Source organism: Monodelphis domestica, chromosome 7 (genome assembly GCF_027887165.1).
Source record: "Monodelphis domestica isolate mMonDom1 chromosome 7, mMonDom1.pri, whole genome shotgun sequence".
NCBI lineage: Eukaryota > Metazoa > Chordata > Mammalia > Didelphimorphia > Didelphidae > Monodelphis > Monodelphis domestica.
Window position 1 is genome coordinate 144,757,711 of NC_077233.1, and position 25,128 is coordinate 144,782,838.

General features: G+C 39.6%; 1 protein-coding gene and 1 non-coding gene across 4 annotated transcripts in view; both read right to left on the reverse strand.

Moving 5' to 3' along the window:
• Positions 1-2,228: 2,228 nt before the first annotated feature.
• On the reverse strand, positions 2,229-2,288 carry MIR12377 (microRNA mir-12377). The gene has a single exon (NR_162945.1). It is a non-coding gene; the product is annotated as a microRNA mir-12377 (primary transcript).
• A 6,342-nt stretch (positions 2,289-8,630) lies between these two features.
• The window catches only part of DECR2 (2,4-dienoyl-CoA reductase 2), a 39,317-nt gene continuing 22,819 nt past the window's right edge, over positions 8,631-25,128 (reverse strand). For 2 of the 3 annotated variants that reach the window (XM_056805757.1, XM_001372642.3), the window contains exons 6-10: positions 19,551-19,675; positions 19,141-19,234; positions 17,537-17,641; positions 15,912-16,129; positions 8,631-10,819 (exon numbers count right to left, since the gene is read on the reverse strand). In XM_056805757.1, the coding sequence (XP_056661735.1) occupies positions 15,912-16,129; positions 17,537-17,641; positions 19,141-19,234; positions 19,551-19,675 (542 nt within the window). In that variant the 3' untranslated portion in view covers positions 8,631-10,819. Of the gene's footprint in view, positions 10,820-15,078; positions 16,130-17,536; positions 17,642-19,140; positions 19,235-19,550; positions 19,676-25,128 lie in introns of those variants that run through there. The other variant, XM_007499195.2, reaches the window with a different exon arrangement.

Here is a 25,128-nt window from a genome sequence, read left to right on the forward strand (position 1 = left end):
AGAGTTCCTTCTTTTTTCCAGTTCTCTTCCTGGCCCCTTAATGGGTTGATGGGAATGTTTCCCAAGGTTCAGTCCTTAGCCCTCTTCTTTTCCCACTCTTTACTCTCTTCAAACCCATAGCTTCAACCTCTATCTTTGACTCAAAGATCTCCAAGCCTCCCTGTCCTGACCTGTCACTCAAACTCAACTTGCCTTGCCAACTACCGCAAAAGCATTTCTATCTAGGCTTCATGCTCATTATATTGAATCCAACATTTCCTAAAATGAGTTTAATTTTTGTCCATACTTGTAATTGTATACCTATAGAGAGAGTTCCCCAGTGAGGAACCTCCTTTTATCAATGCAGATGAAACACAGCTCTACAATTTAATTTTAGAGTTATCTTAAACACTCAGAAGTTAAAGTGACTGCTCTATGGTCACACAGGGGTGGCATATACCATAGTTAGGACCCTGGTCTTCCTTACTTGGAGGCAACCCCAAACAATGAACAATATCTAATCAATTACCAAGTTTAGTGAATTATTTCCCAAAATATCTCCTCCATCTGTTGCTTCCTTCTACCAATCTAGTTCAGGGCTTCATTGCCATTTCCTTAGATCAGGGATCCCCAAACTATGGCCCAAGGATCACATGTGACCCCGAGGCCACATATCTGGCCTCCATCGCACTTCCGGAAGGGGCACCTCTTTCATTGGTGGTCAGTGAGAGAAGCACTGTGTGTGGCCGTGCCCCAAAGCATGGCATCACTCACGTACAGTACTACTTCCGGTGACATAATCCTTTGCATGGATCCTTAGAACGAGGCGCCGAGCAAAGGATTACGTGAACACAATGGAAGACATCAGCATGGTGAGCGGTGATCTGGGGGAGGGGATTCCACACTGTGTATACTGCACGAATTTAGGGTTAGGGTTAGGGTTACATTTTTATAGTCCGGCCCTCCAGTGATCTGAGGGACAGTGAACTGGCCCCCTGTGTAAAAAGTTTGGGTACCCCTTCCTTAGATTTTTGCAAAAGCCCAAGGTCTTCCTGACTCCACATTTTTTCCTCTCTAATTCATTTTTTATATCCACTTCTAGACTAATTTTTCTTTATGCATAGAACTGTTTCTGTCAATTCTTTTACTCAAAAACAGGCAAATGGCTCCAGTAAAGTTCAAACTCAACCTAGCAATTAAGTTCTTCCCATGATCTGATGCCACCTTTCCATATAATCTAAACACTAGTCAAACTGGACTATTTACTATCCCCTGGGCATTCCCTACACTTGCTCTCCTCCTTAACTTGGCTCATGCTATTTCCCTGGAATTTCTACTCTGCCCAACCTAATTCCATCTGTTGAATTCCTATCCATCCTTTACAACCCAACAAGGAAAAAGCTCTAGAATGAGAAAACTTGGGTTCAAATCCTGATTCTGTTACCATCTATATAACTCTAGGTATGCTATTTCCCCTTCCTCAACCAATTTCTTTATCAGCAAAATGAGGTTGGCAAATTAAGCTTCTGAGGTCTTTCTTAGTTCTAAATTCTAAGATCCTCTAAAATACCCCCTCCTGAACAAAGCCTTTTCTCATCCCCATGGCTGTTTCTCTTCATGAAGCACTTTTATCTATCTCATGCACTCATCATATAGTTACCTGTATATCTCAAATCCTTCTAAAAAACTGTAAGATCCCCAAGGCCAAAAACTATCTTAAATAAACCTTGTAGCCTCCCCTGGTAGCCAATTTAGTGCTCTGAGTAAAGAAGGTGCTTTAAAATGTTGGATTAAATTGAATATATGTTCTAAGCACAAACTGGAATTTTCCATCTACTGGATTTAGCCAGAAATGGAATGTGTTTAACATTTAACTTAAGTCATTTCTAGGCAGCATCTGATACACATTTACTAATGGCAAGAGTTAAACCAATAGAGATGCATTACTTAGAAATACAGGATAGGAGTTACTCTGCCAAAATATTAACATTTTTTTCAACTGGCTGAGCTCATGATGGCTCTTTGAGAATCATACCTAAAAGAGAGGATAAATGAGGGAGTTACAATAAATGAGCAAAAGCATTATGCCAAGTTGCATGGAACCACCAGGCAGTTCACATTAAGCCAGGATATGCCTCTTTTGGTTGAATCCTTCTCGAAGGGCAGAGTTGCTCAGAGTTTCTCCTTCCACAGCTAAAGAACTATGTCCAGATCTAGCTAAGAATGACTGATTCTTTCCTTTTCTTTAAGTTCTGCCCTTCTGTCTTTGAATCAATACAAAATATCAGTTCCAAGGCAGAAGAGCAGTATGGCTAGGCAATTTGGGTTAAGTGACTTGCCCAGGGTCACACAGCTAAGAAGTGTTTGAGGTTCCTGTATCCAGGTCTGAGTAAGTTCAACCAAAAAGATATCTGGTCACTGAGTCACCTAGTTGTGCCACAATGCCTGATTTTTGAAAGCCAGTGGAGGTAACATGACTTTCAGAGGAATAATGTGTATGTGTTGGGGCGTGGGTGGGGGTAGATGGGTGGGGGGGTGTTAATTTTTGGCCTGTGGTCAAAACTTCTGTTTCATATTTCCTCATTCCTTTCCTCTTTCCCCTCCCCTCATCAGAGGAGGCATCATTTGACAAAAAATAGATATATGTATATATAAAACTATGTCTTGCTTGTTTCTATTTATCAGTTCTTTCTCTGGAGGTAGACCAACAAGTCATTCTTCAAATAGTATTTCTGTTACTATATAATATTCTCTTGATTTTGCTCATTTTTCGTTAAACTTCATAATTTCCTATAATTCTGTTTTTTTAATTAACTTATTCATAATTTCTTATGATGCAGTAGTATTCCATCACAACTATAATTTTTCAGTTAAAATTTGTATTCAAACACCTATTTTGTACCATTTAGGTGTTGTGTGGGGTACAAAAAAGATCTCGGGCATGTTCTTGTTCTTGAAAAGCTTAAAATCTCAAAAGAAAGACAGGGTATACATATGTGAAAGTTAGAGAAGGGAAATATTTTAGGGTAAAAATGAGCGGTGGAGACTAAAAATATAGAAGGCGGAATCAACATGGGGTTCTGAGGCACAGGAAGGTTTTTGTTTGTTAGGCTATTTTTTTTTTTAAATTAAGGAGATGGGACTTAAACTGGAATCTTAAGGATGGGAAGGATTTGGATCACTGGATGAGAAGAAAATATATTCCAGGCAGAGGGAATAGTGGTAAGCTCAGCCAAGAGAATCTGGTCTATATTTGCTATTTCTCTGTTTGATATAAAAAAGAAAAAGAAAAAAAATACTTCTTGGTTAGTACTTTCCCCAGACTCAGGAGTCAAAGGAATACTGGGGCCTTCTTGTGAAGTCTGTCCTGGGTTCAGATGAATCATGGATCACTAGCTTTTATGGACAGAGCGCCCCACCCAGGTATAGGGCATTCTTCCTAAGCAGAGGCCCTGGAATCTTGCCTAAATCCACTGTTAACTTACGTATTAGGGTTTTTGATCAACCTAAACCTCCCTCTGTGTGGTTCTTGGCACCTATCCCTAACCACCAGGGCCCACATAACTGGGCCTTAGCTGATCACCAGAAATTAGACATAAGAAACTCAAAGCTTCCCTTTAAAACAGTCTAATAAGCAACCACCATTCTTCCTGGGGAAAAAAAAAGACGTCAAACTCCACCCCTGCAAGCTACTGAAAATAATAATGACAACAATGGTAATAGCATCGAAGATTCACAAATATTAAAGGTTTATAAGGATTATTGCATTTGATATAATTCCGGGGAGCAGATGCATTGTATAGATGAAGAAAACGAGACAGAGGTTAAGGGACTCATCCAGGGTCACACAGCTGATCAATAAATGTAGGCAGAAATTCAAATGGAAAAAAAATATATAAATGTAGGCAGATTTGAACTCTGATCTTCCTGATTACAGGGCCAGGCCTCCACCCAAGGTACCATAAAGTTTATCAAAGGGCTTCAGAAACCCCTCAGAATGGCAGCTAAGGTGTAAGTTGTATTGAAATCTATGACTAAGGTGACTGGATTTTCTCTCTGTCCCTTATTCTTGAAGCATCGGCAGCCTTTATCAACCCACCACTTTTACTGCTTATCAGGGGTGACAACAGAGACATAAAACTGTATGTGTGATGAGAAGATGGAGAGCTAAGTCACAAGTACAACAAATTCAAAAATAAAATCCCTTAGCACAGTCCCACCTGGATGTGGTCCTGTTCCCAAAATAGTCCTTAGGAAGCTGCAGTAACAAAACCCTGGCAGCAACTGCCAGCCTGATTGAAAACGACTAATAGCCTTTTGGCTTCAGTGTTTATCAAGACCTCCTCAAAACGTTCCTCTCTCCCGAGCAGGCGTCTCTTTTTCTAGGCAAGGAATGTCCATGTTAACAATTAGAGCACCACAGTCAGTATCCCAAATATTTGACTGGCAACTGCATAGCCCCTATATACTCTCAAAAGCATCCCGGTGAATGATTTGGGTTAGTTACTGCTAGCAATGTGATTTTTTTTGGACTGGACTTGGGATTTCACTGGCTTAGGGAATTCTCAGGGAGAAGTCCCTCTACCAAATGCAGTTCAGCGCCTGCTTTATAATTTAAGAGCTTAAAGACACTTGCTTGAGGCACTAAAAAACTGAGTGATCTGCCCAGTCACACAACCTATGTGGGCAAGAGACAGGATTTGAAGCCAGATCTTCTTAACCCTGATGCCACCTATTATTACTATTATTATACTTTATATGCCAAAGGATCTGTGATCTTGTCAGAATTAAGTATTGCTTCCACGAACACACATTGCAACCCATCCATGCCTCGCTGGTGTGACTCATTCGTGTCTCCCCATAAATTTTCCACAGGGGCGTCCGCCCAGCATGCTGAAGGCCTTCCTGGAGTTCTTCCAGTTACGTAGATACCAGAGGAGCATATGGGCTGTCCACTGGTCACCTCTCCCTCAGAGTCCATGATTATCACAAATAATAGTTCCATTATTAGTATTCACTGCCTCAGGACACTGGATGTGACAAGCGCCAGGACTACCACTGACTAGCTTTGTGACCTAAGGCAAATGTCCTGCAAGTTGATGATGAAACCATTTATGAACCTGTACTACAATCACATCCTCGGATTCTCAATTCACATTCATATGGCCATTATTTACAGACATTTCAATGGAAAGCTGTCCTCAGAGCTAGGAAGGCCCGAATTCATGATTTTAAGTCCCACACATCCTACCTGTGTGACCTAAACCTCTGTTTAGAGGGTTCTGAGTGACTTCCTAAAACAATATTGTAGGGGGCAGCTGGGTGGCTCCATGGATTGAGAGCCAGGCCCAGAGATGGAAGGTCCTGGGTTCAAATTTGACCTCAGACATTTCTTGGCTATATGACCCTGGGCAAGTCATTTAACCCCTATTGCCTAGCCCTTACCACTCTTCTGCCTTGGAATCAGTATTGATTCCAAGATGGAAGGTAAGGGTTTAAAAAAAAAAAGATTATATTGTAAAGAAGGTGCAAACCTGCATTGATAGAGGGAGTTTCCTCATCTAAGAGTTCTCTATTATCCATGAAATCCCAATCCTAGTCCCTATTCTTATCCCAGTCCATGTGGCCACTACAACAATGCAAAGTACGAGACCGGGAGTATTAGTCTCATTTTACAATTGGAGAAACTGGTTCCAAAACTTGCTCCGTCACAGCTAAGTGGAAGATCCAGAACTGAAACCCAGATTTTCTGTCTAGTGTTTTTTCCATGCCCTACTGTCTGAATTTCTATTCTGATAAGCAGAACTGTCGGGGAAAGATTAATTGGGCTGCAGACTGTACATGACAGGAACTCCCTACAAAACTTAACTACTCAAATGAGATCAAAAATCCCTTAAGCAAAAAGCCCCAAATGACTGAAAACTGGAGGAATTTCTTAGGCTATTTAGGTCCAGTGCTGCCGTCTGGGGCCAGTACTTAAACATGCAAGTAGAATACAAACTAATATCTATTTTCAATCAAAATAGTTGCTTCCCACCCAGCATACATCTCTGAATTTCCTTCTTTTGTTTACATTCAACAAATCTTTACTGTGGCCTATTATGTGCAAAATCCAGTACCAAGTAAAAATCACAGAAAGAAGGCACTGTAGTCTGACTTTCAAGGGACTCAAGTTAGGGCTAAAACATCTGGAAGCTCTAAACCAAAGGCCTGAGACCAGAAGTGTCAAACCCACTGCATGGCACACTCTCCAATACTGCTGGAACTAGATTAAAATATAATTTGGAAATACTGAACAAAATAAATGAAAATAAAATACATATGACATTTTAAAACTAAGTCAAGATGAGGCCTTCAAGGATCCTTATGTATAGTTTAGTGGCCCCTATTTCTATTTAACACCACTGGTCTAGACACTTGAGCCAAAGCATTGAAATTGCCAACAAGGCCCAACAATGACTAGATTATCTAGCTTTCCTCTGCATATCTTCAACCACAAAGTAAAAATCCTCTCTCTTCAGCTAGAGGTCAATACTTTACAGTCTCATTTAAGATTCTGGGTTGTTTTGTTATTTGCTAATTATTGATTCTATATCAAATCATAGAATCATTGATTTAGAGCTGGATGGGTCCTGAGACATCATCTAGCCAGCTCTCTCACTTTATATAAATGGGGACACTGAGACCTAGAGAAATTACAAAATTTGTCCAAAGTCACAAAGGCAATAAGTAGCAGAATTCAAACTCAATTCCTCTTGATTCCAATTCTAGCTTCATTTCAACTATGCCATAAAGTCCAATTGATCCTAGCTCGGGTCACCTCTATCAAGATAAGTCAAATACAAAGTCATAATACCAAAGATTTCAAAATGTGAAGATGGGATTAACTCTCCCCTACTTATTCTTTAGATTTTAGCCACCAGGAATGTATACACCTCTCCCCTTAATCCTTAAGTGTGTGTGTGGAGGGGTCTATGACCCACATGTGCTATCGAGTGACAAATCAAAAACAGACTGCCCCCCTAGGTAGTCCAAAGCAAAGTTAAAGCAGCCATTGGTATACGTAAAGGTGGACCAAAGGCAAAGGAAGTGATGTAAAGAATTGTCTTTACATTTGGTGGTAACTTCCTGTGACAGGTCTTCACCTTTGAACTTGGCCTTGGATGAGCTCAGGCTTGAGACCTCAGACTGCTTACTTTTGGACTGACACATGGGTGAGTGAAAAGGCTGACTTCTTTTCCTGGCTTTTCTGGAGGCACTAGCCTCCGGAGGGACCCTTAGTCTTGGAAGGGGCCTCGTGGCTGGAAGTCTTGTTTAATCAACCTCTGTGACCCCCCTTTGATGGGGCCTCTGAAGCCCTGCCTGGTTCGGACCAGGCTGGAGCAATTATCTCCGTCTGTCTGTCTGTCTGTCTGTCTGTCTATCTCTCTCTCTCTCATTTTCCTTACTCTTACTTTCTAGTTGTAAATAAAACTACCATAAAAGTCATTCTGATTTGAGTAATTCATTTGGAATTAAGTCATTAAATCCCTGGCAACCATACTCTTAAATATTCAGTCCAACCATAATTTTACCCCTTACAAAAAGAAAACAAAAAGTATGCTTTCATCTTATTATGGTGATTATAGTCAAAGGACAAGAATTCTTTAACCACCACAGCTTTACTTGTACTCTAGCTGTAGTTATTACTGAGGAAAGGCATTGCATTTTAGGTTTCTGGCTTGTCACACTTTACAATTTCCTATGGGGGACAAAAAGTTATTCTTATGTCTGTTTCCCAGGTGAAGAAACCCCAAGACTTGTCATCATAGTCTTCAAAAGATTCATAAATTTTCCATAAATTTTTGTTTACTCATTTGGATGCTGATTATAATTCTGTCAAATTCTCCTCTTCACAAGAAGTTAATACTTATAATAATTAAATTAAGTTAATGCTTAAGTGTTAAGAAGTTAGCACTTAAATTGGGAGGTAGGGGGATAGCTTGGCCAGGTGGTTATAATTTAAGGAAAGAGAGATGCTAGGAATTCAGGGGAAGAAATCAGGAAAGGTCAGAACAAAAGGGCATTAAAAATAATAAGAGCCTTTATAGTTAGAATCAATTGCCTTTTTGTCCCCTTAGGAAGCTGACTTTACTACAAAGGCATTTTGTTGCTGGTGATGGAGATGCGGTATGAAGCCTGGTCCAGGGAATTAGAGGCCACAAGTAGGAATCTTTAGTTAGGGGACAGATGGGAATAGCTGACAAAGATGCCAAAGGAACAACAGAAGAGCCATGGGGCAGTCACACACTGATGGGTGTTTTAGTTCATTGCAAATGTGGAAAAAGTAGAGCTAGGGTATTATGGTTGGAATACTTGTGTTCACCCTGGGGTTGGAGTCATTCTGCTGGATTTCCATTTTTGTTCTTTGCATTATTGCTTTGATTTCCATTAACTTCATTTGTGGTTATAGACCCGATCACCCATTCTAGCTGTTATGAGGATACTTGAAGACAGAGGATAAAACACTTAAAAGTCAGAGCAGGAGGGAGGGGAAGAGAGAGAGGGAGAGGGAGAAGGAGAGACAGAGAGAGAGAAAAGTAGCTTAGGGAAAGAAAGTCTAAACAAATAAAATATGGGGGATCATTCTTCATTCAACAACATTCATTAAATAATTTCAAGATCAAAACTTTATTCTTGTAAGAAACAATTAAAACAAATGTACGATTTTCTCGTTTCTTTGTAAACTTTTCCCTCCATCTATGACCAGGATACAGAGAAAAACGACATATTCAAACATGTATATATGTTACTTTGAACCCTTCCTAAATAAAGCACCAGACCCCAGGGAGACATAATTCGGCCATGGAACATAAGGAAGAAAGGAGGAGGTGCTTTCCTATTCTTGAAAGTTGTGCTGTAAAGCACCAAGGAGAAAAAAATCTCCAAAAAAAAAAATTCTTGGTAAAACACAGGATTAAGGTAGCAAAGATCAATGATACACAGTGGATGGAACCCCATTCATTACGTGTCTGCTCTTACTAGCACGGCTGCCTCCAGTGGACCTGAGGACAGTGGGTACTATGGAGGGGAACAAAAAGCATACAAGAAGATGATGGTAGAACAGTGTTAGGCTGCCATCCAGAGGGGAAAAGGCATCTGTAACTACCTCTTCCCCCCCACCCCCACCCCATGTGAGTGGCCTCATTTAAACATAGTATAAATTCCGGTTCCCCTTGGTGAGTTTTTCACATAGGATTGCATAGATAAAAAGCTTCCAAAATTGCTGCAAAATGCCATTGGAGTTAATAGCTTCAATATTAAACTGTTTGCAAGTAATTAAATCAAAGGGCTATTTCCATGCCCAAGCAATGGTAGACGTGTTAATGTGCAGGAAAATAGCAATCAGTGGGAGTCTGGAGGAATGAGAAATCGTGGTCTAGGTAAGTGGTCTCAGAATAATAAAAAGTTCACTGCGTTTGAAGAAATTGCGCCTATTATGGTTCAGGCAGTCAGCATTACAGGGAATCAACGCAATCACTCACTCTTCCAGCTAACCCTGCACCATCCCAACTCCTGGCCCCAATTAGCTTTGAGTCAGAGTGGCCTATCTGTTGCTGTCACCTCCCAGCGACTAGGAGCATGTGAATAACCCCTTGCAAAATTGATATGTAATCCAGGAGGGGTGCCTCTGCTAATATGCTATTAGCAGGCCCCAGGAAGGGGGTGGATTCTGCCCAACAAGAGATGCCACTTCCTTCAGGCCCTTATAAGACACCGCTGTCTATTATTAAGTCACACTTTGAAATAAGCACTTCTCAGCTGGCAGTTTGAATGGTGAGAAAGTGCTACAGGTGAGCCTGGGAAGTCAGGGTAGATCCAGTCACACTTCATTCCTTCCTGTCCTACTCTCCCCTTCCAAAGCAAAAGCTCAAGTCCTCACTAAGCAAAGGGAACATTTGAAGCAACACCCAAGTTCAGACAGAAGAGGGACTGGATCTGGATTATTAGTAGCCTCAAATTTCTTCTTTTTGTCTAGGATAAAGTCTAGCTTAGTGACCCTTCCCTCCTCTCCTCAAGGGGTAAAGACCATCACTTCATCAGAGAAGCCCAGAAAAACCCGAAAGAGTACAGTTTAGATTAGGAAACAAATTCAAGAGTTCACCCTAGGTCTCTGGAGTGGGCAAGTCCACACTGGGGGCAGAGTCTGAAGCTCTGGTCCCTTTGGCATGGCAGTCCCTTGGTCACAGTCAATCTATTTATCCTCAGAGGGGGGGCCAGGATAACCCAAGTAAAAATGAAATTCTTATAGTTAGGCAAGTTTTGAACAATATTCCCAGCTCAGTTAAGTTAGCACTAAAGATTGAAAGAGGAGGCTAACATCTTTCTAGCAAGAGCCCTTTGTTCTAAATGCCTACAAAGTACAGATTTATTTCCTATTTGAGGATCTATTTGTGACATGTTCACTAGATGGCCAATATTCTGTAGTTGCTTGCAAAAGTTTTATTTGCTTAAATCCAATCCAGTACTCCCCCACTAATAAATGACTTTCACCAGCCACTAAACAATAGGCTCCCATCACCTGTCTGGTAGTGTCAGCAATGGGACCACTAGAAAGGAGGGAACAGTTGGAGATTCACAGGGCTCTTCTGCCAGAAAACCCCTAAGACCGGAAGGGCTGAGGAATAGGACTGTTAGATGTTTAAAATCCTACAGCTTAGCCTCAAAATAGCTCAGCATACCAGAGGGAATCAAAGTGAGAGGAAGGCAGGAAAGACTTCTGGGAAAAAGCTGTAGCACTGGATCAAAGAGTAGGTCTGGGCTAGGAGTCCTCCTCCAATTATCTCAGCAGGGCAGTTACCTGTAAAAAATATTAACAGATGCCAGCATTACGTTGTGCAGCTAGGAAATAAGTGAGAAGGAAATAGATCAACTGGGACTGGGAAGTATTAAAAGAAATGCCCACATTTTGTTTACTTCATTGGACTGGGGTTCCAGAGTGGCCAAGTTCAGCCAGGCAGGGCTGGCAGAGGTAGCCAGGACAAAGAGAAGAGAAGCAGGGACTCTCAGCACTGAAAGCTAAAGAATATGAAGGGCTGAAGCAAAATATTCCTTCTGCAATCCAGCTGGAAACCTAAGGCCAAATGGCTGACACAATGTCCTTCTGGTGGTGCCTGAAGAGTTTGTGTGTAACAGGGGCCTTCTGCTCATCCAGAGAGCTATTGAAAGAGGTGGGGACAGCTCGGTGGCTCAGTGGATTGAGAGCCAGACCTAGAGACAGAAGGTCCTGGGTTCAAATCTAGCCTCATATACTCCCTAGCTGTGTGACCCTGGGCAAGTCACTTAACTCCCATTTCCTAGCCCTTACTGCTCTTCTGCCTTGGAATCAATACACAGGATTGATTCTAAGACTGAAGGTGAGGGTTTAAAAAAAGAAAAAAGAAAGAAAAGGTGGGAGTTAGTAGCTCAGCATCATCCTAGGATAACCAATCATCCTCAAGACAAACCCTAACTCCTCCTGTCCTAGGGAGTGAAGTAGCAGTTCTACCCAGGCCCCCCTGTGGGGTAGCACAAGGGCCAGGAACTCCTTCCTTCAGTTACCTTGGGAGCCAAACTTTGTAAATCTTATCCTTCCTATGGGCCATAGCATCCCTGTGCCTATGGAGGGTAGCCTTTTTTAGGGGGGCCTAGCCAAGTTCTCAGGCATGGCACTACAATGAATCAACATATGAATAAGGCAAAGGAATTCTCACCATCTCCCTCGGCAATACACACAGATGCACACTCAGTTCCCTTGGTGGGGATTTTAAAAATATTTTGAGTAGAAAGAGGGAAAGGTTGACTTCAAAGTAAGAATTGCAACTGAAGGTTTGGTGGGGGTGGAGGAGCGGGAGGTACCCCTTTGAGAACTCATCAAGATTTTCTAGGGGTACACAAACTTAGCAAGAGCTCCTAGGTCTCCAGGAATGAGTCCCTGGCTAAGCAGTTCAAAGACTTTTTGTGCAGGTAATTCAGCAGCCACTTTCATACCCTGGATCTGATCCCCAAACAGATGAGAGATAAGGCACAGAAAGGGGTAGTAACTAATCCAGTGTCACACAGCAAGTCAGTAACTGAGTGAGGAGTCTGATTTCCCAGGCCTCACTTCAACTAGCATTCTCTAATTCAGAGTGGGGAAATCAGTGTCCTTATGCATTGGGACTGAGTTATACCATATGCAGCCCAATCGTAGAGGCAGCATTGCAGAGTGGGTAGTGCCAGATATAGTGTCAAGAAGAACTAGGTTCAGATCCCACTTCCAGTGAGAGACTAAAGGTGCAGAAGGAGAACACATTTTTGGATATGGCAAATAAGAGGATTTGTGTTGCTTAACTATGCTTGCTTACTTGTTCCAAGGACTGACCTTGTTTTTATTTTTTATTTTGGGTGATAAATTTAAGGGAAAAACTAGCAATTAAGTTGTCATAAAAGAAAAGAATGAAAAGGGTCACTGAAGTATGCTTAAAAATGAAGCTCAAAAGGACAGAGACAAAAAGGACAAATTTGGAAATAACACGTCAAAGATATTGTATACTTTAAAAAAAGCAAGCTGTACTTAATACCCATGTATGTTTTTCACAAATAATATTCAATTTCTCCTCTACTTTGAATATGCAACTGTTCTTTTTTGGGTGTTTGTTAATTTCAGAATTAGTGAAATGTTTTTTCAAATTCTGCCCCTAACCAGGTATTTACTAGTTAGCAAGGTCCTTCACATCTCTAGGTTACAATGTCCTCATTTGTAAAAAGGAGATAAATAATCTAGAAAATAGTGTCGGACTCAAAGAGAAAAAGATCCTGATCCTAGCTGCTTCATAATGACTTAGAAAACCATAAATTAACATTATCTACATTGCATTATTATATTTTCCTTTATTTTGTTAAACATTTCTAATTACATTGTAATCTGGTTCTGGCAGCACTGGGGAGTTCTGCTGCACATGTCTCATAGGAGTTGTTAGGAGGCTCAAATGAGAAACAAAACTCTCTGCAAACTTTAAAGCATTTAATGTCGGTTATGATGTAAGAATCCCCTATTTTTGTTAGCTGACATGCCTTGAGATATCTGAATATGTCAGTAATTATATTAATAAAATAAACTCTGTTAACTTAAAGTAAATGTTCTGTTGATACATATTATCTTATTTTAATAATATAACTTGCAAAGATATTAAATATATACAGAATTATGTTGTTAATATGATAACATTAATTAATATTTAATATTAATTTGTGGCAAGTGCAATAAGCCTTCTAGAAATCAAGAGGGCAAATGTTAGCAAGAAAAAGAGGACTCTAGATATTTAAACTAAAATGACTAAGGAAAAAGGGCCATCCTTTATAAAACAATAAGAACTCAACTGAAGTGGCCCCTCTTCCCAAATATACATTAGCCAAGAGCCAAAAGACATAGGAAAAATTTGAATCTAAGATTGAACAGAGAAAACCAGTGGTTCCTAGCCACTGGGTATTGTGAAAAAGAGAGTCTACAGATTAAGAAATGTTTCCCCTTTCTCAACACAACACATAATTTGCTAATTCAAAGTGAAGTGGGTGTGGCATAGTAGCAAGCAGGCTGTACTTGAGGGAAGGAGATCTGGGTTTAAGTCCTAGGGTCCAATCACCAGGAGTGACTGTGGGCAAAAAACATTCTCCTCTCTAAGTCTCAGGTTCCTCATTGGTAAAATAGAAATAAAGATACTGTCTACCTTAACTTACCTCATATAAAGAGTCACACAACTGCATGTTAGTATTAATATTATTATGGTTCTATTATAAATCAGTAATCTTTAGGACAGTCTGGTACTGGCTAAGAAACAGAACAGTGGATCAATGGAATAGATTAGATATACAAGACACACTGGTAAATGACCTTAACAACCTAGAGTTAGATAAACCCAAAGACCTCAGCTTTTCAGCTAAGAACTTACTATCTGACAAATGCTGCTGGGAAAATTGGGAAACAGTATGGCAGAAACTAGTTATAGACCAATATCTCACATGCTTTACCATGATAAGGTCAAAATGGGTATATGATTTCAATATGGTATCACTCTTTATAAGTAAACTAGGGTAATATAGAACAGTTTACCCGGCAGATATGGAGAAGGGAAGAATTTATGACCAAATAAGTGATAGAAAGCATTATAAGATGTAAAATTCTTAATTTTATTATATTAAATTAAAAAGTTTTGTACAAACAAAACCAATGCAGCCAAGATTAGAAGAGAAACAATAAACTGGGGGAAAATTTATAGCAAATTTCTCTGATAAAGGTTTAATTTCTAAAATTTATAGGAAGTAAATCAAATGTGTAAGAATACAAGTCATTCCCCAATTGACAATCAAAAGATATGAATGAGCAATCTTCAGATGAAGAAATAAAAATTGTCAATAATTATATGAAAAAATATTCTAATTCCCTCTTAATTAGAGAAATCCAAATTAAAATTCTAAGGTACCACCTCATACATATCAGATTGGTCAATATGATAGTAAAAGAAAATGATAAATGTTGGAGTAGATATGGCAAATTTGGGACACTAATGCATTATTGATGGAGTTGTGAACTAATTCAACCATTCTGAATGAAAAGAGCAATTTGGAATTATGCCCAAAGGGCTATAAAACTGTTGTGGACCTTTAATCCTATAATATCACTACTAGATCTGTATGCCAAAAAGAACATAAAAAAGGGGAAGGGTCTCTTTTGTATAAATATATTTATAGGAGCTATTTTTGTAGTAGAAAAGAATTGGAAATTGAGGGGATGTTCATCAATTGGGGAACAGCTGAACAAACTGTGGTATATGTTGGTGATGGAATACTATTGTGCTATAAGAAACAATGAACAGGATGATTTCAGAAAAAAAAAAAAGACCTACATGAACTGATGCAGAATGAATAAGCAGAACCAGGAGAACATTGTACCCAGTAATTGCAATATTGTATAATGATCAACTATGAAAGACTTAGCTACTCAACAATACAATGATCCAGGACAATTCTGAAGGACTTATGATAATGTTATTCACCTCCAACAAAGGAACTGTTTGAGTCTGAATGCACATCAAAGCATACTATTTTTCACATTACTTTATTTATAGTTTCATTTTGGGGTTTTGGTTCTTTATAAAAATTCTCTTATGACAATGACCAATATGGAAGTATGTTTTCCATGATAACATATGTATAACACAGATCAAATTGCTCATTATCACCAAGATGGGGGAGGGAACAGAAGGAAGGGAGAGATACAATTTGTATCTTGTGTTTTTGGAGAATGTTTGTTTAAAATTGTTATTACGTGTAACTGGAAAAATAAAATATCTTTGAATTAAAATTTTAAAAATATATTATTATGGCTCCTCCTCCTCATAGTGATCTACCAGTTCAACAATCTATCTTCCATATTCTCTACCCACAATTACACACACACACACATACACACACAGAAGCCTAGGGCATTGTGATCCATGAAGATCTTATGAACACTTTTAAGTGAACTTGATGGCTTAAGAGACATGAATGAGTGGAGATAGAAAGATCTTAAAAATAGAACCAGAGAATGTTAGCATTGGAAGGGACCTATAGACATATTCTAATTTGATCCTATCTCATCTTAGAGAGGAAGCAAATGGGAAGGTAAGTGACTTGCTCAAGGTCAAACCTATGCATCATGATCAGAACTGAGACTAAAATCCAGGTCTTCTCTTGCCACCCTCTCCAAAGTTCTTTCCACTGCTATCCTATTGCCTCCCTAGATCTTCTCTCTCAAACCAACCAGAACAACCTTATCATCACTCTAAGTAGTAACAAGCTGCTATAAACCAGTGTTATTTTCTCCTACCAATGATGGGGGAAGTCTACTAAAAGAAGGACCTGAAAGGCTAGAGGAAAGGATTGTACATCACCTAGAGTTTGGAAGGGAAGGTTTCAATCGCCAACAACTTCATGAAATCGTTGGCATAAGTCAGCCAGCTCCCACCATCCACCACCAGGATTGTGCCTGTCACAAAGGATGATAAGGGGCTAGCCAAAAACAGTGCACTGTGGGCAATCTCGGTCTTATTCCCCACTCTCTGGAGAGGGCTTCCCAAAATATTTCTATCCCAGTTGGGTTGATGGGTACCTGAAAATGAAAAACAGAAGAAAGAGTCAGGAGATCCAAATTATGTGTTCACCAGGCTGAAGAATATTCATGGGGATGGGGAGGAATGGAAAAAATACAAAGGCAGAATTCTAGATGTCAATAATTCCATATTGGGGGTAACTAGGTAGCACAGCAGACCTGGAGTCAGGAGGACCTGGGTTCAAATCTGGCCTCAGCCACTTCCTAGCTGTGTGACCCTGGACAAGTCACTTAACCCCTATTGTTTAGGCCTTGCCATTATTCTATCTTAGAGTTGATACTAAGACAGAAGATAAGGGTTGTTTTTTTTTTTATTCCATACCAAATCATGTCTAGAGCAAGTGCTAAATATTAAGGGATGAAAAATAATTATGTGACTAAATTTAAAAAATGCTTAAAGCCTTTAAAGAAGTCACATATTTGTGAAATTTTCTAGAATTCTAGAATAGCTATTTCATAGGCTTTCCAAAGGTGACTTCCATAGAAAAGGTGTCATTAGAAAACCCCATGAAGAACGCTTAATGACTAGAAAAGGAGGCAAATAGGTCATGCAGCAAGAATAAGAAATACTAGCCATAGACTGCCCTGGTATTCATGAAATATTAAAAGAACAAGAGAGGAAGGCCTCCCACATGTGTGGTATATTGTCTCTAGAGGATATATGGAAAGACATGACCAAAAATCCAATATCACACTGTATGAGGTATTTATCCCATTTATCCCAATAAGACTGTACATTCAAAGACTAGAAGGTAAAGAAAATACCTATACAGGGCCTACAAACACTAAAGGGCAGTAGACAACAGTAATTTTCCAGCTAAAGATCTCCAGGAAAATGGAAGAACATAGCACTAAGATAAAGGGTTTTAAAGATTTTTTTCTGTCCCGATTTCCTTTGGCAGTTTGGCATAGCTTATGGGACCTCTTTTCAGAATAACTTTTTTTTTTAAACACAGAATTGGAGTAAGGGCTAAATTTCAGTTAGAAGTTAGGAGGGAAAGAGATATATTTTTTCCTATCCAAGTTCACAGACCTACTGAACTCTATCCTTGAACCCCAGGCTAAGAACTCCTACACTACAGAGAATAAGAGTACTGCTCAATTCCTTTCATATTGGATAAACTGGGCTTTGAGAGATCAATTGGTCCCAGAATATCCTACAGAATCAAAAGACCTTTGCAGTAAAAGGGACATCTGACCATTAACCTCTTCATTTTATGAAAAAGAAAATAATTTGCTCAAGGTCTCAAGTTGAGGAAGTGGAAAAGCCAGGAACTAAACCCAGATCTCTGGTTTTCCAGTCAGCTTTTAACTATATTAGTCTTCTTCTCCACAAGCGTGGGTAAGCCCATAAGTTGGAGAAGACTCAATAAAATGGGAGATGCTGTTCCTATGGCCTTGACTTACCAAGTCGACGCATCCCTTCAGTGCCACTAATGGGGCCTGGGGCCAGGCTATTAACTCGAACGTTGTTGTGACCCCATTCCACAGCCAAATGCCTTGTCATTGCATCTACAAGAAGATAAAAATATAGAGATGAATGAAGTTTCAAGAACAGTTCAAGGCGTTTAGGGAATGGGTGAGCAAGGGGAGAAGGGGCTACCTCATAGCAATACACAGGATAGAAGTCAGGGTAGAAAGACAAGGTCTGTGTATTCCTCACCCAGAGTAATGGGGAGAATAGCATAAAAGTTCTTCAGGCTATTGCATGAAAAAGTAACCTTTTCTTTTAGAGGAAGCCTTATATAATAGATAGGGTTTTGGAACTGAAGTCAGAAAAGCATGGGTTCAAATCCTACCTCTGACACTTAACTAGTTATAGGAATATAAGCAAGTCACTTAACCTCCAAAGACTTTCTTCATCTGTAAAATCGGGATAATACTTTTAGTATCTACATCAGATCACTGCTGTGAGGATCAAATAAGATCATAATATGTGCTTTGAAAATTTTAAAACACTATAGAAGGGGCCCCCAAAATTTTAAATTTGGGGGTATTTTGTGTAGGGTTTCAGTTATAATGAACCATGAAGGTATTAAAGATGTATTCAAAAGATGACTCTAATGAGCAAAGTGCTCATGGACCAGACTTATGGATATATCTCTAATATTTCACATGATTGGTTTCTGAATTCTTAAATTGGTTGGGTCTTAAATTTTGTGGCACTTAGAAATCAAGCCTTAACTGTGATCTTTGGTCTGGAAGGCTGGCAATTTCAATAGCTTCTTTATAATGTCAAAGACATACACTCAATATCTGAATGAGATGGTGCCAGTGCTCTGGAGGGAAGAAGGACTTTCAAATGAGCTTCTTGTCTGGGCACTGGCTATACCATTGTCTTGGTATCCATTTTTTGATCTTGTAATTGGTTGCCAATATTATGCTAATATTTCTGTCATACCACCTGTCTGATGGACATCCCACAACCCCCATTGCTACTTTCCTTAATAAAATCAGTTCAGCTCACTCACTCTCTCTCTCTCTGACCATCTGAGGAGAAACTGACAGGATGACCTGATGACACCATGCTATGTCTTGTCTCTGTGTTTCTTGTTTCTCTGATCCTTCTTTGTCTCATTTCCTCTAGCCTATAAGCTTAACCCATTACTTTCCAGCTTCCAACCTCCCTCCACAAGTGATTTAAACCCACTTAAGAATTTTATGTATGAGTTGGATCTCTAAATTTAGGGCAGCTAGGTGACCCAGTGGATTAGAAGCTAGGCCTAAAGACAAGAGGTCTTGGGTTTAAATCTGGCCTCAGACACTTCCTAGCTGTGTGACCCTGGGCAAGTCACTTAACCCCTATTGACTAGCCTTTACCATTTTTCTGTCTCAGAACCAATGCACAGTATTGATTCTGAGATGGAGGGTAAAGGTTTAAAAAAAAAATGAACTGCACACCAACTGTTAGGACCACTACATGAATTGTGATGCCATGGCTGTCAGGGGTGGGAAAAGTCAGAGAATGTGTGATGAGAGGGAAGAAAATCCTCCTAAGTATCCAGCCATACCTACAGCTGCCTTGGCAGTGCCTGCATGAACCTGGAGCGCCTGCCCCCGGTAGTCCAGGGTAGCAGTGATATTAATGATCACACCACCATGGTTCTGAAACAGAAGGAAAAGAAGTTGATAGCAAAAGCCAGAGTAGCCCCTAGAGCCATGTTGGTGAAGACGTGGCACAAGTGCCCAGGTGTGCTGGAAGGGGCTGCTTCATTACCCATCTCCACCACATCTGGGCCAATGTCCACATGCCCTGTCCCTCCACCCAGCAGCCCAATGCGAACACTTCCTCCCTCCGCTGTCTGGGGTAATGCCAGGGGTTTACAGGCAGCTTAAAGGTGCAGTTTGAGCAGGTGATCTCTAAAGGATTTGCCAACACTGCCTAGAGACCCTAACGTGTAACAAGTAGGCAACAACTTACCTTGAAGTACTTCTCAAAGACGATTTTGGAGACATTGAAGGTGCCAATTGTATCAATTTCGATCACAGTTTTGTAAGCATTGAAGGAAATGGTGCTGGCTGCACACAAAAAATTACCTGCTGCACCTAAGGGAGAAAAGCCCAGGTTCTCATCCCTCTATGTTGTCTGGTGATCTCACCAGATAAATATCATCTTTATGCAAGTGACTGTCAAATCTTCTTATCCAGTCAACCTCTTCAAGAAGTCAACTTCTTTTGGCCAGTCTCACACTAGTCATCTGATATTCATCATAGCCTCAATGTGTCCAAAACTGAACTCATTTTCTTTCCCTCAAAATACTCTTCTCAACTTCCTTGTTACAGTCAAAAGCAACTCCATCCTCCCAGTCTGCTGGGTTCACAACCCAGGTGTCTTTCTCAATTCCTCACTTTCTCATGCACCCCCATGTCTAATTAGTTGCCAAGACCTGTATTTTCTGTTTTGGTAATATCTCCCAAATATTCCCCCTGCTAGTATAGTGATACAGGCCCTTATCAACTCCCACCTGGACTACTGCAACAATCCAGAGGTGGGCCACCTCAAGTCTCTCCTCATTCTAGTCTATATTCCAAAATGATCTTCCATTTTTTTAAATTTAATTTTTTATTATATCCTTAGTAACCACCATCACCACCACCACCACCACCAAAAAACTATTTAAAGGGGCAAAGGGTAGGTCAGTTGACTGAGAGCCAGGTTTAGAGTTGGGAGGTACTAGGTTCAAATTTGGCCTCAGATACTTCCCAGCTATGTGACCTTGGGCAAATCACTTAACCCTGTAAACCTCAAATTTCCTTAGACTTATAATTGTTGAAAATTTCACCATTGGGATATTTCATACTTGGAAAATTTCTTACTGATAGTCTATTGGAATGGGAACTCCATTGGCATGGGAGGTTCCTTCTCTTCCCTTCTTAAGATTACTTTAGGACAGAAACCTTTTGCTGAACAATGGAAAGGACTTTGACCTATGCTTGAGCATAGAACAGGAATTTCTTTGAGTCTTGATTGATTTTAGAATTGATACAATGGAGATACTCCACCCTATTCAGTCCTAATAGGATTGAGTAAGGGCTGCAGCCTAGATCAAAAATTTAATTATTCCAATCTCTACCATACTCAAGTTAACAGGATTTAGAAAGGGCTGTAACAAAAGAGTAAAGATTTAATCATTTGAAAAATATGACCTTCAACAGACATGTGCAAAAGCCAGAAACCTCTGGGCGGTCCTGGGTTAAGCGAGAGCCTCCATTGACAGGGAAATTGATGAAGAGTGATTGGTAGATGTGAGGACTGAGGGGAGGCAACTTGGATGGTTTCCTTAAAGATAGGAGGGTCTGGAGACTCATAGAGAGGTTGAGTTTGGAGCGGTGTGGTTCCTGGGCTCGGAGGAAGCTTGCTCTGAAGGAAGCTGAAGGTGGGGGCCTCTGAGACTGTTTCTCCATTTTGGACACGTGAGTGAAAGGGACTGATCTCTTTTCTTTGCCCCAGCTATCTAAGGGCTTGGGCCTTTTGGCCCAGCCTAAACAGAAGGGGTATTTAAGCCCTATTCCCTTCTCTCCCCTTTCTCTCTCTATATATATCTCTAATTCCTTTCTTGCTCCTATTGTAATTAAACTCCAAAAAAGGCTGACAGCTGACTTGAGTTTTTCATTTAGGAATTACATAGCTGATTCCTTGGCGACCTTAAATTAATATATATCAGTCTTTTAAAGTGATTCCCTTGTAACATTGTGGCTGACCACACGGGAGTCTAAAGAATCCTCTCAATAAAACTTTTTCCTTGCCTTTTTACTATACTGTTTCACCACTTAGTCCTTTTTTTTTTTAAAAAAAAAAAAACTTGGCTTAAAGACACAGCTGCTAGAACACGTGAGTATAAAAAACCTTTTCTCTTTTCTCCTTAAGTTAAATTGGAATCAGCAGTTTTTTCTTTTTCTTCCCTTTAATCTTAAGGGACAGCTGGGTAGCTCAGCGGATTGAGAGCCAGCCCTAGAGGCAGAAGGTCCTGGGTTCAAATCGGACCTCAGATACTTCCCAGCTGTGTGACTCTGATAGACAGAAAACAGCTGTTTTTAAATCTCAGCAACAGGACTCTAAAGTCCTGGCTGGAAGAACTGTTTCTAAATATCCTTTCCCTTAAGGAACAACTTCCTGGATTAAAAAAAAAAAAAACCCTGTGGAAAGTTTGTTGCTTTGCCCTGCTCCCCACGTGTTTTGTGAAATTACAAAATATACATATAAAAATGAGTACTACATTCTTTGACAATTATATGGCAGCTGAAGAAGTAGGGGCATTGAGGAATGAAGGATACCTCCAAATTTTTATATTAATAGGTACTGTCATTTTTGTACTCCTCAATACTATATTTAGAGATGAAAAAATAAAAAATATTGAGGATAAAATAAAACAAAATGAGGATAAAATAAAACAAAATGAGGATAAAATAAAACAAAATGAGGATAAAATAAAACAAAATGAGGATAAAATAGAAAATATTGAGGATAAAATAGAAAATGTTGAGGATAAAATAGAAAAAAATGAGGATAAAATAGAAAATATTGAGGATAAAATAGAAAATATTGAGGATAAAATAGAAAAAATTGAGGATAAAATAGAAAAAATTGAGGATACAATAGAAAAAATTGAGGATAAAATAGGAAATATTGAGAATAAAATAGAAAAACTTGAGGATAAAATAGGAAATATTGAGAATAAAATAGGAAATATTGAGGATAAAATGGGAGATATGGAAGATAAAATAGGAAAAATTGAGGAAAAAATGCAAGCCCAATTAGAAGATCTAAAATGTTTCTTACAGGATCAATGGGCAAACACCCACTCTACCAGAAACAGACCTGTTTCTGAACCTTTGAATGAGGAAATTTCCTTCCCTGAAATAGAGATGGAAAACACCTTCCCTATAGCCCAGTTAACAGACTGCTTCTCTCGTGCAGTGCAAATCTTGTCTGAATTTAATCCCCAAAACTCTTCCCCTGCAATCCCAGCTTCTCATGTTCCTTCTCCTACAGAAAACCAAATTCCAATGCAAGGGAGATCTTGTCCTCCTAGAGAAACCTGTCCTTGTCAAACTGACCCACAGGTGCAAAATTCAACTAGAGGCCTGTTTCCTCTAAGAGAAGTACCTGAAATAGGACGAAATGGGGATGTGGTGACTTTAAGACATAGGATACCGTTTACTCCCCAAGAAATAAATGAATTTACACGAAATATCCCCACATATGAACAAGATCCTTTTCTAGTAACAAAAAAGATGGGAGACATATTTTTTCAATATAATCCGTCTTACAAGGACGTTGAGAGCTTACTACAGGCTTTTTTAAGTGAACGTGAAAAAAATAAAATAATTGCTCATGTCAACAAAACCCGGGGGCGTAATGCAGCACATTGGCCATCTCAGGATCCCGAATGGGACTATAATAATCCTGAGGACTATCTACAACTATACCGTTGTAGAGAGGCCATCCTCACGGCCATGAAGGAATGTGCGGACAGTACAGATAAGTGGATGGAACTGGAAAAAATTAAGCAAAAGGAAAACGAAACACCCTCCAGATTTATGGACAGAATTATCGAGTTTGGGGACAGATACTTAGATTGGGACTTAAATAAAGAGAATAGTTTAAGACAAGTTAGAAGAATCTTTGTAAACAATTGTTGCAAAGTAATTAAAAATTATTTCAAAACACAATGCCCAAGATGGTCAGATATGGACCTTGAAGAATTGCGAAAAACAGCTATATATGTTTTTAAGGGAAACGAAGAAAAGGAGAAAGAGAATAATGATGACATGGAGGAAATGAAGAAAAAAATGAGATGTGTAATAGATAGGATAACTAAATTAGAAAGTGGGCATGATAATGAACCAACGACAATTGCCCCTCTCCAGAAATCCAATTATCAATCCATTACTTGCCACTTCTGTGAGAAGAAGGGCCACAAAATGATGGAATGTAGAACCTTTCTTAAGATGTTTGGAAGGAATACACAGTTTAATAATGGTTTTAGAAATAATAACTATAGAAATTATGATAATGGTTATAGAAACCAGAATTCTAGAAATTATAATAATGACTATGGAAATAACTATAATGAATATAGAAATAAGAACTTTAGAAACCAGAATTATAGAAATAGGAATTGGGAATTTAATGACAATGCTCAAATTGAAGAAAATTTTAATGATAATACTCAACAATATATGAGAAATGGCGCTCGTCCAAAAATTACTCGAGGTACTAATGACCCTCAGAGAGGTGCCCTTCAGGGGGGTGCCCAAGGAATATCCCAAACACAATGATGGTGCCCGGGGGGGGCTGGGGCACAGGAATCAGAGGATACAACCTTTGATTTCCCAGACCCTGATGTCCTACTACCCGTTGTCCCTATCCACTGCCCTCCCCATACTAATGAACCCCATGTTACCTTAAAAGTGGGTAACACTTATTATGATTGTCTATTAGACACCGGAGCTTCCTGGTCTGTATTAAAGAGAACACCTGATTTACAATGTTATTCTATTGGCTCAGAGAATGTAATGGGAGTATCAGGAATAACCCAAAGAGTTAAAAGACTTCCTCCTAGAATGGTGTCTGTAGGACCCCTAGAGGTCCAACACTCCTTCCTTTTGATGCCTGACTCCCCTTTAAATTTGCTGGGGAGGGACCTTCTATGCAAACTCAGAGCCACAATAACCTGCTCCCCAGATGGCTCATTATCATTAGAAGTACCAGAGGAATCTTTAAAATTACTCCCTGTACTTCTCTCGGAAAACCAGGAGGCAAAAGAACCTTCCATTTTTGAAATACCTAAAGATATACCAGAGTCTCTTTGGGCCACATCTTCTTCTGATGTAGGCTTACTTAAATCTGCTGTTCCTGTGCAGATAAAAACTAAATCTAGCCCACCTCCTTCTATCCCTCAGTATCCCCTCTCAAAGGAGGCAATTGAGGGTATTACACCAGTTATTAACTCATTAATAGAACAGGGAATAATAATCCCTTGCAAATCTGAATACAACACGCCCATCCTGCCAATTAAAAAACCAAAAAAAGGACCCGATGGCAAACACATCTATAGATTCGTACAGGATCTAAGGGCAGTGAATAATCACGTTATAAAGAGACACTCCGTAGTTTCTAACATACATACTATTATTTCATCTATTCCTAGCACAGCTACATACTTTACAGTAGTAGACTTGTGTTCAGCTTTCTTTTCCATACCAATACATGAAAACTCCAGGCATATTTTTGCTTTCACCTGGAAGGGCTCACAATACACCTGGTGTCGGCTGCCACAGGGTTATGTCGAAAGTCCGAGCTTATTTGAGCAAATTTTGAGCCAAGACACAGACAATATAACATTTAAAAATAGCAAATTAATCAAATATGTAGATGATCTACTCTTGGCTTCAACAGATGCAGAAACATGTCAAGAAGATAGCAAACACCTTCTTTTGGAATTGCACAAAAGAGGACATAAAATCTCTAAGGATAAAGTTCAATGGTGTCTCCA